This window comes from Podarcis pityusensis (genome assembly GCF_964106645.2).
Source record: "Podarcis pityusensis genome assembly, chromosome: 17".
Classification (NCBI taxonomy): domain Eukaryota; kingdom Metazoa; phylum Chordata; class Lepidosauria; order Squamata; family Lacertidae; genus Podarcis; species Podarcis pityusensis.
The window spans coordinates 21180939-21197066 of NC_138042.1; the positions used below are offsets into that span (position 1 = coordinate 21180939).

General features: G+C 44.3%; 1 protein-coding gene across 27 annotated transcripts in view; it reads right to left on the reverse strand.

Annotated features, from left to right (window-relative positions):
• The window catches only part of PTPRD (protein tyrosine phosphatase receptor type D), a 722358-nt gene that overhangs the window by 6642 nt on the left and 699588 nt on the right, over positions 1-16128 (reverse strand). For all 27 annotated transcript variants that reach the window (XM_080987670.1, XM_080987673.1, XM_080987664.1 and 24 more), the window contains 3 exons: positions 12389-12514; positions 4788-4942; positions 3250-3385 (listed from right to left, as the gene is read on the reverse strand). In XM_080987670.1, the coding sequence (XP_080843796.1) occupies positions 3250-3385; positions 4788-4942; positions 12389-12514 (417 nt within the window). The remainder of the gene's footprint in view (positions 1-3249; positions 3386-4787; positions 4943-12388; positions 12515-16128) is intronic.

The window sequence follows — 16128 nt, forward strand, 5'->3', positions numbered from 1 at the left end:
GTCCAGCTGTCCTTTGACAACAACAAATTCCTACTGTTTTTGCGTGTGTTGAATATATAGGTAAAGGTAAAGGGACCCCCAACCATTAGGTCCAGTCATGGCCGAATCTGGGGTTGCGGCACTCATCTCGCTTTATTGGCTGAGGGAGCCGGTGTACAGCTTCTGGGTCATGTGGCCAGCATGACTAAGCCACTTCTGGCGAACCAGAGCAGCGCACAGAAACGCCGATTACCTTCCCGCCGGAGCGGTACCTATTTATCTACTTGCACTTTGACGTGCTTTCAAACTGCTAGGTTGGCAGGAGCAGGGGAGCTCAGCCCGTCACGGGGATTCGAACTGCCGACCTTCTGATCGGCAAGTCCTAGGCTCTGTGGTTTAACCCACAGCGCCAATATATGCTATATGGTAATTTATGGACCTAATAGGTATCTAAAGCCATTTGCACATAACAAAATAACCAGTCCATGCAGAATGTAGGCACCCTATATATAGAAATGAGCAAACCAGTGATATTTTAGGGAACAGGCTAGCAGGTGGGCCCATGACTTACATCACAGGAGCCCACACAACTCAAAACACTGTTGCTGTATGTAGGTTTTATTTTATTTGTTTTTTATCTTATATTTTGGAAATGTACATCCAGTTTTTTTCCCTTTAATTTTTTTGAGGGCCTCCAACAGAGTGGGCCCTAAGCTATAGCTTGTCTAGCTTATACGTAAATCCGGCACTGTGTGCTTGCCCACACTGGACTTTACTGTGTGTTTGCAGCTGTTTGCATTCCCAGCTAATCTGCGCAGACCTTGAACAGCACCAATCTCAATGCTTTTGCCCTCTAAAATTGGATTTTACCAGATTTCCTTCCCATCCTCTTTCTAACAATTGTCTTGCAAAGTGCATCATTTTCCACAACCGTCTTCCTTCATCCCCTTTACCGGTACTGGCAGGCTCCTCTTCCCACCCAAGGTTATACTTGTGGGGCTCTGTCCAGCAAAGCGTGTTCTCCTTCATGGAGAGCACGTGTTGTGGTGGGGTCTGACAGGCTACTCCTCTGCTGCTGGATGGAATCGTTTAGATGCCCATTGGCAGTGATTGGGCTGTTTGGGTTACTGGGGAAATTTTGACGTTGCCAATTTGTGGGATGGACCAAAGGTTTTATATACAGGGCATGCAGCATTGAGCGTTCTCTTTCACTGTGTGCACCGGATCACCTGTCCACCCTCCCTAATTTAGGGCTCTTGTGTTTGCCCTTGCTATGCCTGTCATGGGGTCATCTGCTTTTGGGGCAGGGGCCTGGTAGGAATTTTGTCCATTTGGCAGATTGGCTGGTGCCATTTGGTTTTTGCCTACTGCGTAGCAAATCATCACAACTTGTAAGTTGCGGTTAGACATTGGTTAAAAATTGGTTGGTGGAGGGGTAAGGATTGGCTGTGCCTGCCCCTCCAATGCTGCTGCTGCAAAGGTATCCAGGGGCTCACCATGCTTTTGTCCAAATCCTTGGCGTGGGGCTTGGGCCGCGCGAGCCCCTGGGAGCATGCAGGGAGAGATGAGGGTTTGGTGCCCAGCTCCATTTTATCCCCAATATTGTTTTCTCTTACTGGCTTTAGCTGGAATCCGAAAGTCAGTTCTGTCCCGGGGCGGGGACAGATAGTCGTAACCAATGCCTAAGCAACCACTCACATTTATGTATTTTAATAAAGTTGTGGCCAAAATTATGCCAAAAACCTTAAACAAAAATTCTGTGTGAATTGTGATTTATTTCGGGGTGGCTTGGGGACCTCGACACGCAATCTTATTTTCAGTGCCAGAGCTGAACCCAGAGAACATATGCACACTCTCTTCCACAAACAGAGTGTCCTCCAGGTTCCTCCTCTCACTCCCTCTTTTCCAGCTCCAGTTCCAGGGTCAAATGAGTTCTCCTGAAGAAAGGTAATAGCTGCTTGGCAGGACATTTGATTGTCCGTTCCATTCTTTCTCTCTTTCTGTGGCTGAGAAAGGGAGAGGAGCTGGCAATGGCTTTTTATCAGGGGCTGAATAAATGGGGAAGCTTATGGGAGAGCAGTAAGAGAATATCAAGAGGATATTTTTTATTTTATTTTTTTAAAACTCTCTCTCTTTCTCACACACAGAAAAACAACCAACAATCTTCCCTTCTGCTACTACAACCAGTCACTGGACTGCAAGCAAATGCATTTCCAGCTGGATGAATGGGTCTCTGCAATGGATGTCAATTTTGTGTGTGTGTACACATCTTTTTGTGTTTTTAACTTCTTCTTTTGCTATTTTTACTGTACATCGCCTTGAGATGCTTGTGTGGAAAGCAATTCATTCTTTCTAATAATTATTCGTTCAATTGATTAGGCTTTTCTGCCATGGCAACTCAAAGGGACTTACAACATTTGAAGAAAAACAAACAAACATATTAAAACCAGCAAAAAATAAAAATAAATGTTCCTACTAGATTAAAACAGCCCACCCATGAAAAAACACCCTGGATAGTTATAACCAAAGGCTTGGTTAAAAGGAATATTTTTGCCTGGCACCTGAATATATGTAATGATGGGGACAGGTGAGCTTTCCTGGGGAGAGCATGCTACAAGGTATAGCACATCTTTCTCCCCACTGCACTTCCTGCCTGATGCCCCACCATTTGTGGCAAAGCTTCACTCTGCCACAAACAACATTCAGTTCAATGAAAGTTAAGGGATAGTAAAGTGCAGCCAACAACAAACAAAGAAAGAAAACATGGTTTTGACCATTTCTCATTATTTCACTTATTCTATAGCTACCAATGTGTTTGTCTGTGTATCCTAGAATCATAGAACTGTAGAGTTGAGGGTCATCTAGTCCAACCCTTTGCAATGCAGGGGCTCAAACACACAACTTTGAGTTATCCCAGCCCCCCTATACAGTGGTAGCTTGGTTTACGAACTTAATCCGTTCTGGAAGTCCGTTCTTAAACCAAGGTGTGCTTTCCCATAGCAGCGGGGGACTCAATTTACAAATGGAACGCACTCAACAGGAAGCAGAACATGTTCTGCTTCCAAGGCAAATTTCACAAACAAAACACCTACTTCCAGGTTTGCAGTGTTCTTAATCCAAGTTGTTCAAAAAATAAGCTGTTCTTAAACCAAGGTACCACTGTGTGTGTGTGTGTGTGTGTGTGTGTGTGTGTGTGTATATATATATATATATATATATATATATATATATATATGTAGAATAAGTGGAAGAATGACAAGTTATTCTTACCTCTGTCTGTACCATGGCTGGCCGTTGCGTCCTTAACATTTTGACAGTCTGGAAGATATCTACAACACCTTCGTATCTCATTCTTTCCAACACAATGCTCAGGGTTATGAACACTCCGGTCCTTCCAACACCGGCACTGAAGAAGGGAAAAAGAAAAGTGAATAATTTGGCTGACTGCTGAGCTGCAGAAACAGTATGTCATATGCACACAAACCTTCGATGCTCCATAAATATCTTTACACGGCAACTGTAGATTGCAAGGTGATCGTTATTTGACAAGCTGAAATGGATTTGGAAATGAAGTGTTGGATATTGCGGAATGATTTGAAGGGATTCTTCGTTTTTAACCAAATACAGAATGGCCATTATAAATAGAAACCACAACACTTATAAATGTTTGTTCCAAACGTGTTCTTTCCAACAAGCAAATAAAAAGGCAAGCTTGTTAGTCCAATTGCAATAGCGGGATAAAACTATTTTCATTAATATGGCAAAGTCCAAAGAATCAATGCAATAAAGGATTGGAATCATCTGGCAAGGGCAGCTTTTCTTGTTTCGGTTAAAATATTTGTGTTATTGGTTGCAGACCACAAGTTTATGCCACAGAGAAACAGCCCTTCCTGGCTGCCAAATTGAGGGAATGGCCTGGCTGCTGTAGAAAATTGTAATGATGGCTAACGAAAGTAGCCTGTAACGACTGAAACACATAGGGATAAATTGAGAAATGGATGCTCCTTCTACTTCATTTTTCTTATACAATCTAGAAAAGCATTTAGTATACATAAAAATCTTTGGGATGGCTTTTATTGCAGGAGGGGGCAATCCTATTATGAAAAGCAGTTCAGTATGATTATCGTCCCCATACTGTAGATAATGATGATGATGATGATAATTTATTTATACCCTGCCCATCTGGCTGGGTTTCCCCAGCCACTCTGGGCGGCTCCCAATAGAATATTAAAAACACGATAAATACATCAAACATTAAAAACTTCCCTAAATAGGAAGATGGGAGACTTCCCCAAACAGATGGGAGAATGGGGTGACATTTGAACTCAGGACCTCCTGGATTACAGCACTCAGGGGTGAAGGAAAGGGGTGCGGTGGGGGCGGGCCTACCCGGGTGTCACCACTGAGGGGGGTGACAAAATGCCGGGTGGCACTCACTGCGGGGCCTACAGCATGCGCGAGCCACACATCTCTTCTGGGAGTGACGTGGTGGCTTGGGCCCCCGCAGGCTTCGCGCTGCCCCAAACGGTCCACCCACTGCCTCCCCCCACCCAGCTGTAGGGCAGCTGAGTGGAAGGAGGCAGGCAGACTCACTGGAGGTCCTGCAGAGTGTCTTGCCCCGGTTTGTCCCGCTCCTGGATGCAGGGCACGTGCGCCACCCCAGGCACCCGATCGGCTTGCTCTGCCGCTGACAGCACTATACAACTTCCACTCTTAATTTGCTTCCCCCCAGCCCAAATTACCATTCTGTCAAATCATTTCATCAGTTTTCATCTCCTCAATGGCATCTGAGGGTGATTGTTACTTACCTACAGTGAACCGAGATTGGCCCATCTTGCCCAAACTGCTCTTTTGTTTTATGAACTTGGCCTATGAAATCGATAAACCCTTCTCCCGACTTTGGCACTCCTTGTTCAGGCCAATCGGTGAACTGGAACTGCCTCACCGTCCGAGACTGGCCGTCCTTGAATGAAATAAACACATATAGGATATGCAACACAGTAAGGCAGAAAACAAGGTAGGTTTTTTTTTGGGGGGGGGGGAGGGAACCAACTAGCAAAGGGAAAAATAACCCACAATGAGCAAAAGGAGTGAAAACACTTCTGAGACAATGCTGACGAGGCTTGGTTTTCCTTGTCGTTTTGCAGTTGGCAAAACCACACTGACATAAGAATGCAATTTCACTGACCGCAGTGATGCTCAAATTGCTCCCTGCATTGGAAAAGATGTTCTCTGACATTTAAATCCTGGAAAAACAGAGTCTTTAAGGGACAAGGAAACTGTGAGCTAGTTAAGTGGGACTTTCCCCTTCTTTCTGGTGCAATGGAAGGCATTGGCATGGCTGCAGTGCCAACAAAACCCAAATTCTCTTTATAGCTAACTAAACGCCTCCGGCTTGGCTACTAGATTCTTCTTCCCTAGCACTCTTTCAAATGTGTCCCTCTCTTTTCATAGGAAAGCCATCTGTAAGGCTGCATCTTTTGCCAAGGGGGACTGGAAAGTGCTCATTCATGTTTTTTAATCCCTACCAGTACTGGGTTGTGCTGGGGCCACCAGGACTCGGTCCAGCCTCAGCGTGGTGTGGGGTAGGCATCATGCATCAAACTGAGGGTGACCCGGCCACACCATTTGCCAGGTGGCCAATCAGGGCGCTGTGGGGGCATGGCCGGAGCCCATTTAAACTGTGGCATGACTCTGGAAGCTCCTCTTTCAGCCCCACACCACGGATCTCCCGCCCTCCCGCCCTCTTTTAGGTAGGGTTGCTGGCCTTGCTATGGACTTCAGTTGTTGCTGTTGAGGGGCCTGGTAGGACTTTTTCCACTTGGCAAATTGAGTTTGGATTTGGATTTGATCTCCTGCTTTATCACTACCCTAAGGAGTCTCAAAGTGGCTAACAATCTCCTTTACACTCTGTGAGGTGAGTGAGGCTGAGAAACTTCAGAGAGAAGTGTGATTAGCCCAAGGTCACCCAGCAGCTGCATGTGGAGGAGCAGGGAATCGAACCTGGTTCACCAGATTATGAGTCCACAATTGGCACCAGTCACTTGACTTTCGCCTACCTCGTAGCAATCGCCACAACTTTGTAAGGTTTGGTGGTTAGGCACTGGAATAGCGATGTGAGGGGGGAGGGAGGTGCGGCCATCACCTGCCCCTCCATGCGTAAGGGTATCCCGTTAAAGGAATATGGGGGTGTGGATCTCGTCCGAAGCCCAGGGAGGGGCTAGGGCCATGCCACGACCCCAGCAGGAACCCAGGGGGGCTTGAGTCGATCCGCATTGGCGGGGTTCCCCCTACAGGTGGTTTACTCTTACCAGACTTCCTGCAAGGCGGGCAGGAGTCAGATATAGTTTGTTGATGCCAGTGCCTAAGCCAATACCGCTCACATTCTTTAACCAATAAAGTTGTGGCCTAAATTTTGCTAAATTAATGGAATATGCGCAGCTTGCGGACCTAACATATAGAATAAAAGAACAGGGAGAACATATCTTTAAAGAAGGTTGGAAAATATATATGGGGGAAATTGTGTACACTTGAAAACATTGGCAGCATTCAGATAAATTCAACGGTGTAAGTAAGTTTTGATGGATGTAATAATGGAATGCTGAATGGTTTAGTTTATGTAAAATATGCAGGGATTTATGTTATGCAAAATGAGCCATGGGAAGAGAAGAAGGGAAGTCATTGACATTTTAAGGTTGTTGAAATGAATATTCTAAAACGTAAAACAGAAAATTTTAATTAAAAAATTATAGAAAATAAAGAGAATAAACTATTTTGCACCTAGCACAAAACTCTTGCAGGCCTCAGTGCCAGATTCAGACTGCCTATTTTTGTGTTTCTGACATTGCTGGCATAAGTATGTGCACAATGCAGGAGATCACTGAAGGGCCTGATCACAATTGCTGCGCTTGCTCGTTTTCACACGTTGTCAATCTGTGCAAGCGCCGACATTTAATAGAAGTGACACAAATTGAGCTATTGCTGTTAACCTTCATGCCTTCCGGATACTTCAGACTTCCTGAATGTCTCTACTTTCCTGCCATGGTAGGAGAAGAACAGCAGATGCCATGTCACTGTGCCTGTGAGCTATAACTGTACAGGAGAGGAGGAGGCGGGAAGCTATTGCCAGATGCCAATGTCTTAAAACGGCACTTTTTTTTTTTTTTTTTTTTTTTTGCAGAATGAAACCAATGAATAACCTCAATGATTATGGGAATTCCGATACAGCAGCTTGGAAGCTGGAGGCAGGGGGGTTGGGGAGAATAATTATACCCCAACCAAAGCATTCAGCTATGATTGCCTTGACATGGAGGTGAATATAGGTTGCTTAAAATAATAAACCCAAACAAAATGATAACTTAGTTGATGCCATTCCTCGAGGAGGCTTTCATTTTCTGTCAAATTCCACAGGTACATCCTTCAGCAATGATGCCTGCAGGAGGAGGAGGCGTTTACAATCACCGAAATCAGCAAAGCCCAATGAAAAATTATAGGCTTGGTTTACCCTGATGCAGACCTATAACTCATCTTGTTCATCTCAAATATTTTAAATAGCAGAGACTTCTCTTTTGCCTGATTAAAGCACTCGGTGGCTAAGTACTACAGTCATGTGGATAATTGTCAAAGACACCGGAGCCATTATTCAGTTTGTAGCATTCTGCTGAGATGTTCTTGAACCACGGAACGCTTTTGGTTTGTTGAAAGTGCCTTTTACTTAAGAGGAAATGGCAGCAATTTACTCGAAGCGGACATGCAGCAAAGCTTGTGAAACTTGCAATGCCAGCAAGTTACTTCACAAATCGCAATCCCATTCCAACGTCACACTTTCACTGCGAGCAACTGTGCCAGCAGAAATGTTTAGCGTCACGGTGTACTAATTTTTGTCAACTAAAAAGATCGATGGCATACGTCTCTCTTCTCAAGGTATTTTGGGTTAATAACTTAGTGCCTACTGGCTTTTGAGAAATTCCAGCCCTGCGTGTCATGAAAGGCCAGAACAAATAGCAATAAAAGACATTTCTATCTTGCTTTAATAACTTACATGTTATTTAAGGCTGACACCAAAAAGACTGTGCGATGGCAGTAAGCTAGCCCAAAAACTGCCTAGAAATCGACTCTGCTATTACACTACTGGCATGACGAACAGTCTGTTCTGAAATTTAACGAGATGCTCATTTATGGCAGTCACTAAAGGAATGCCAAGAATATATTAACACCTTTAGATTGTATCCTCTGCAGCTACAAAGGAGTTTAGGCTTTTTAGTTACGTCTTCACTGGACAGGCAAAGCAAGAACAAAGTATTGCTATTTTCATTGCATGCAAACAAACACCTTTGGGCAGCTGTCTGATTAAAACAGTTAATTGAGTCCATTCTCTGTCTAGCCCTAAGAACTAGGTGACCATCTGTGTTTCTATCTCTTTATAGATAAAATCAGATACCTTTGAAAGAGGTTCTGCGCAGTATAGAAAGTGTTTCTCACAGATTTCAATGCTATAGAAGTGGTGTGTGCAACTGTCCCATTTTGTTGACCCTGATCGTTAACAAAGGATGCAAGTGCAAAGCAGAAAGTGGGAAGTAATTATGTGATACATTACACTGTAATTCAAACTGGAAGGTAGGAATAAACGCAGAGCTACTTTCACCAATCTAGATTCTTTGGTTATTGTTTACGGCTCACAACATTACATTGTTGCTGCCAGATGTGTGCAAAAAAGGAGTGAAAACAGCCATAATGAGAAGTATTGATTTTCCTTCTTATAAGTTGAGAGATGGGAATCCTGTTCCTATAGGTGTGCACAGCTTGTCCCTATAGATCTGTGCATAGACTGTCATGTGGTGCTCACAGGTGCCACTTCTTTTACCAGTAACTCCTATAGCAACCTCAAAAACACTCAGTAAATAGCCGTTCAGGAATCCACAGTACACAAATGTCTGTTTCCTCTTCATGCTCAGTGTTAGAAACTGAGACATGAAAGCTAGGAGCTAAATGGCACCTTAAACTTAGGTTATGGGCGCAACAATGGCATGTCCAGGTGCACTTTTTTTGTAAGAATACAAAGCTAAAAATGAATGAACTGCAGCTAAAATATTATGTTCATTTTTCACATGCTCTACACCTTCCCCTGCGCATCCCCCTAATATTTTTAAGAGGGTCTCTTCTCCAGTTTTCAGAGAGTAGCTGGAAGTAAGGGGGGGAGGTACCCCTTTCCTTCCACTCTGCAGTTTTAATCTGAAATCTTAGGTGCAGTACTGTACTCAGAGCTCAGAAACTGCTTTCCCTAATGAAATTCCCTGTCGCAAATTGCGCCTAGAACAACGAGAGTTTCGAACACTGTTCATGCTCAGTTCCTGTCTGCATGGGTTTGGCCTCAACTACATGACACATTTTCACCTAAAACAGTCCACATTTTATTGGATACCAGAATTGGACCTCTCCTCCCTTCTGTTTTGAACAGAGGAGAGAGAGAGAGATCAAGACGGTGGCTGATTTTTTTGTTTCTTTCCCCCTCATTGATGGGAGACGTGCCTACTCAATTTTGTGGTTGCCTCTCTTTTTCTTCTCTTTTAAACATTTTGTGGTATGCCACACCACCATAGCAGCCATGTTTTAACTGGCACCCGTGTGGCTTCATCAAAATTCCAAATTTCCCAGTGGTCCAAATAGGTAGGCACCTCCTATTTTAGAAAATATATATACATACGATGTGCAGAATTCAACTCAAGGACAAATATCTGCCTTCACAGCTTTATTTTTAAAAAAGAATCAAGCTTGAAACTTCTTGGACAATGTCTGCTGGGACCCACCCCCTGGCCAAAGTCAGAATGGGATGCAAAAGAATTTCCAGCAGTTGGGGTAGGGATTCAGTATCCTTCGTCGTGGTGAACTTCAAGTAACCAAGTCCAAAATGATTTAGGGCTTTAAAGGTCAATGCCAGCACCAAAATACACCACCAGTTAGTGTAACTGGTAAATATAGGTGTACTGTGTTGTAATTGCCTGCCAATATCTGGATGGTTGTATTTTGCAATTTGAAGTTAAAGGCAGGCATGGTACTGGTTCAGCCTGAATGCCAGCTGTAAGTCTGTCCTGTTGGTAACAATGGAAGCAGAAGAGCCTAATTCTGGCTGGAGCACGCGCAATGACAACTACTATATTAGATTTTGCACTTTCAAACTCGAGTTTCCTATGATTTAACGGCTGGGTTTAGGAACTCTCCCATGTGGCTGCATTCTCTGTGTCCCCACAGTATATCTTCTTTGAGCCAACTTTTAATAGCAGCAGCAAAAAGCAGCAATCCTTTTGAGCTGAGGGAAGGCTCAGAGTTTTAGGAAGCTGAGCTAGAGTTTTTAACGGAGAGGCATTTTTGTCCCTTGTATGCGCAACACTCTGTTAGGTTTCTCTAATCAACGTTATTGCTACAGGGCTTCCAAAAATGGAGACGGGTAGGGGGTTTATCCTGCCATCGAGTGTGAAGTGTTACAAATCACAGCTTGAAAATGGCTTGAGCCAGGCCTATAAAAATGTTTATATACAGTTAATCTTATATCAGCACCGAACCTCCGACTCAGCTGTTCAGATAAGGAATGCAAAATGAAAATTAGCCCGTCAGGGTCACGGCCGCGTAGCTCTTCTCTGCAGACAGATTAGAACGCCGAGGAATAAGCTATGCCAGGAATCAAATTATAATGTGTAAACCTTGTCAAGCTTCCCTTAAGAATGCCATTTGCTCTGCAGTTTTTAAATCACACCACATTAACCTTCCAGCTCACACAACCTAAAGGGCTGTTGCAAAACAACAACGTATTTAAAGCCTTAAGTGGAGACAATTCCTTTAAAAAGTATTGGGAGACGACGGATTGAGTAAGGGAAAAGGTGAATAGCATTTTGGTCTTCTGATCAGTTAACTGTGCTCCATTACAAAAAAATCATTGGTTGGATCCAGACTTAAGTAAAGGTAAAGGGACCCCTGACCATTAGGTCCAGTTGTGGCCGGCTCTGGGGTTGTGGCGCTCATCTTGCTTTATTGGCCGAGGGAGCCAGCGTGCAGCTTCCAGGTCATGTGGCCAGCATGACTAAGCAACCTCTGGTGAACCAGAGCAGCGCACGGAACCGGAGTGGTACCTATTTATCTACTTGTACTTTGACATGATTTCGAACTGCTAGGTTGGCAGGAGCAGGGACCAAGCAATGGGAGCTCACCCTGTTGCGGGGATTCGAACCGCCTACCTTCTGATCAGCAAGTCCTAGGCTCTGTGGTTTAACCCAGAGCGTAAAATAGACGCACTCAAATCAATAGAACTGGTAATTTACCTGTTACTTAAATTTGTTAAGGTGTTGGGAATTGCAGCTCTGTGAGGGGTAAACTTCAGTTCCTAGGATTTTTTGGCAGAAAAATGTGTTTTAAATGTATGGGGTATACATAACCATCCAGACCTGCTCTCCCCCTCCTCTTTTTGCACAAAGTGAAATACTTGTTCACTTCTATTTTTAAGTAACTTTCATTACCAAGAGATACACAGTTCTATAGGATCCATTGTTGGCTTGAAAATAGAATCACCAAGGTGGATATAGATCAGGCTTCCTCAACCTCAGCCCTCCAGATGTTTTGAGACTACAATTCCCATCATCCCTGACCACTGGTTCTGCTAGCTAGGGATCATGGGAGTTGTAGGTCAAAAACATCTGGAGGGCCAAGCTTGAGGAAGCCTGATATAGATGGAAAATACAAGAAGGCCTCTGTTCCCATGGGAAGCTGGCAGGTCTCGGACCAAGGCACAGTTTGGTTTCTGGGTACATCAGGAAACCAAGGGCAGTATGCAAGCAAACTGTAAGGATTACTGTTAGCTCAGTTGGACTTTACCCTTCTCCCTCCTCTGTCCCCCTTCCCCTAAAATTCTCCCCAGCTAATTCTCCCCTGATCTCCTCGCTGGCCCAAATAGGACAAATTTAGCCAGCTAGCCCTGGTGATCATCTAATGTTTATTGGATGGATTTCCCCCCTAAATTGATTTTTGAATTCTGAATTTATTGTTATTCATATTTTATGCTGTTTTCTTGTTGCATCAATTAAGTGTTTTAAATTTGTTGTTAGCCGCCCTGAGCCCGGTTTTCTGAACCGGGAACGGCGGGGTATAAATAAAAATTATTTATTATTATTATTATTAAAAACTGCTTGGGGTGTGCGTGTGCAGAAAACCCTAGAATAAATCGGGGGACACACAGGGGGAGGAGGGAAAGTTGTGTTGTGTAAGCAAAAATCCTTGTGATGTCTGAGTGATTACAGTAAGTTAGCACAATGTTGAAAACAACCCTGAGGGCTGACGTGTGGTTGGAGGGGTGGGGGGAAGCAAAGATGTATCACTTTGAAGTATCAGGCAACTGGACCTACAGCAGTTCTGCTGAACTTACCCTGGCATCTGTGACCTTGAACTCCCTTAGGATGTACTGCGGCATGTTGTACTCTGCCATGGGATCCACCACAAAGTACTGATACCTGGCTGAGCGCTCTGCTGGCCAATACTGGTGGCATTTTTCCTGCAAGGTGGGGGAAAATAAGACAATTCATTTGTTTAGATTTCCATGCCAATCTATCTTCCAAGGAGGTTGGAAAAATCACACTTACCGTACTTTTCTGTGTATAAGAGCAGGGGTTTTTTAAATTAAAAAACAATGTTTAAAAATGGCGGTCGTCTTATACACGGATAGTGCATTGGGGGAACTTGTGATAGGTTTGTGTCGCGAGCCTGAGATTTTCAGCGGCTTGTCGGCGTGTTATTGGTGGCTGCGGCAAGGGCTGTTGATGATTGGGTGCTGCTGAGTCAATAGGGCGGGCTATTGGCAGCTTCTGACAGCGAAGGGACGCACAATAGGTGGCTTTAGCGATGTGTGCGAGTGGCAGCGTAGTTCATTGGGTGAGCAATTTCCTTCATTCCCCCCTTCCCTGACTGGATAGTTTGTTGGTCAGTATGGTGTTCTGAGGGTTTGGAGTTTGTTGAGAGAGCTAGTTAAGATCTGCTTCTGTCCGTGTATATAGTACAGTGGTACCTCGGGTTACGTACTAAATTCATTCTGGAGGTCCGTTCTTAACCTGAAACTGTTCTTAACCTGAAGCATCACTTTAGCTAATGGGGCTTCCTGCTGCTACCGTGCCGCTGGAGCACGATTTCTATTCTCATCCTGAAGCAAAGTTCTTAACCCGAGGTACTATTTCTGGGTTAGCGGAGTCTGTAACCTGAAGCGTATGTAACTCGAGGTACCACTGTAACTTGAAGTCTGCTGTAAATAATAAACCCCTTTAAGTAACCAAGTTACTGGTAGCAGCGTCTCCTTCCTGCCTGCAACTGATTGCTTCTGGAAGTCTGCATATGCTCTGCTATGTTGAACTGGGTCTGGCTAAGATCCTGCAACAGGTTAAAGTTGCGAAACAGCACCCCCCCCCCCGTTTTCTTAATTTGAAGTCCCCCAAAATAGGGGGCGCATTATATACAAAAAAAATTACAGTAGTTATCGAAGGTTGAACATTTACCGGGGAGTTAGCCCCCCCTGAAAATGAGAGGACTTGCTTCTGAATAGACATGCACAGGCTTCCATAGTGAAATGGGCCTGGAAGCGGTGGAGGAAGCCACTTGAGGGTGGGGCCTCGGGAGTCTGCCTGCCTCCTCCCACTCAGCTGCCCTCCCACTCAGCTGCTGGGGAGGGGAGGCAGCGGGTGGACCGTTTGGGCAGTGCACAGCCTGCATGCGCCAGAGACCGCGGTGAGTGCCGCCCGGCATTTTGTCACCCCCCTCAGTGGTAACACCTGGGGTGGCCTGCCCCCACCACACCCCCTTCCTCCGCCACTGGTGCCAGGTAAAGGTAAAGGGACCCCTGAACATTAGGTCCAGTCATGGCCGACTCTGGGGTTGCGGCGCTCATCTCGCTTTATTGGCTGAGGGAGCGGACGTACAGCTTCCGGGTCATGTGGCCAGCATGACTAAGCCGCTTCTGGCGAACCAGAGCAGCGCACGGAAACACCGTTTAACTTCCCGCCAGAGTGGTATCTATTTATCTACTTGCACTTTGATGTGCTTTCGAACTGCTAGGTAGGCAGGAGCAGGGACCGAGCAACGGGAGCTCACCCTGTCGTGGGGATTCGAACCGCCAACCTTCTGATCAGCAAGTCCTAGGCTCTGTGGTTTAACCCACAGTGCCACCCGTGTCCCTCTGCACTGGTGCCAGGACAACCAAGCAAAAGCCCACCCTCCTCATCCAGGATCTCCTCCCAGTTCTCCCTTGTCCCTCAAAGCTACCACCAATCACAGCTCTGCCATTAATTAACAAACTCAAGTACAGTCATACCTTGGGTTACAGACACTTCAGGTTGCATTTTTTCAGGTTACGGACCCGCCGAAACCCGGGAGTACCAGAATGGGTTACTTCTGTGTTTTGGGGGTCGCACATGCGCAGAAGCACTAAATCGCGCTTTGTGAATGCGCAGAAGCACCAAATTGCTCCCCGCGCATGTGCAGACACGCAGCTGTGGATTGCGAATGTGCATCGTCTGCGGATCACATTCGCAACCCGAGCATCCACTGTACTTGAACTGCAGCAGCCTATGTATCTTCACTTCTCACCCTCATTCTGCCTTTACCGGGTTTGCTTGAAACAATTCTTTCTCGCTGTTGCCCATTTTGTTCTTCATGTTCACAGCTCTCTTCCTCTTTTATCTTGTCTCTTCTGATAGCTCTTGAACACCATTGCCCTATGACTGCATTCATCTAAATTCTTTCCCCACTTGTCTCCAAGACTCTTTCCTCTTGGTTGTGTTGTACACTAAAACTAACAAATGCTTTAGGTATGTGAAGCACTTGGATTTCCCTACTGCTCCCATCCCAACTTTAACACCCATTAGGGTTAGCTCTTAAGCAACTAACTTTTTAACAACAACCTCGGAAGGCCAGAAATGCAGAGCTTTTGCAAAATGCAGAGAAACTTGTGGTTCTTGCGTGGACTCCAGTTGCAAAAGTCTGAAGAGCCCATAGGATTTGGGGTGTGTCCAAATAGCAATGCACATGTTTTATGAGTATATAATATTGCTCTTTTTGATAATGGATTAATTCGTCTGGCAAATATCTGAGGAAGCAACATGATAATCAAATACACAGTTTAAGACTGTGAACAAACTGCCAGAACTGCAAGAGACAGGAAAATAGGTACTGGGCAATAATAATAATAAAAGACTTAAAATTAAATTATTACAAGACTGGCTTAAAAGTTATTATCCATCTATATTTAAAATATAATACTGTGTTTGCTTTTCAAATCATCTAGCTAAAAATACATATAGCTTTTCAAATAACAAATCATTGCATCTCTATAGTTAAGCAGCTTGGCATCTTTACTTCACATAACTCTTACATAGTGGATGAAACACCTCTCTCTCTCTCTCTCTCTCTGTGTGTGTGTGTGTGTGTGTGTGTGTGTCTGTGTGTACATGTGCTAAAGTTCTTAGAATTATATTTAGACCAGGAACTCTTAATTTTAAAGTATTGAAACCGATACCAATATAGCAAAACAAAACATTTTGATATAAAACCAAAGTCTTCTGAAAACAAAACAACAATGTTCTTTTTAAAAGCATTTGAATATTTCCCAGCCAGCTGCAGAACTACTAATATTTTCTCCAGCCATGTATAGAACAGTTAATATTTACACAAATATTGTAGAGATTTATTAGCATTGCAAAACGATGTGAATTATTTGTTGACTTTCTCAGACCTATAGCTGAAAGAATTTCCTTTGAATGATCACTTGGCTACAGATTTTAAATATTTTGGAAAGAACCAGCTCCTGTCACTTTGTACCAATGACCTAAATTTCAACCTGGTTCACAGCCTCTTGAATTTCCAGAGCTGGTGGCAACTTAGTCATAACTTTTTGATTCCTTTGACAAAAGAGATCCACCTGGTCTTTACTCATAGAACTAGGAGAGGTTGCTGTACTTGAGTATATGTTTTCTATGTTCTGAAAGTGGCAGGATTCTTGAGGGTAGGCAGAACAAAAGCAAAGAATTCTTAAATGTCAGTCCCAAAATCCCAGTGTCTTGCAGAGAACACCGGGACCTAGTTCTCACAAACATCAGGTGATGATGTGGTAAACCTTTGTCTGGA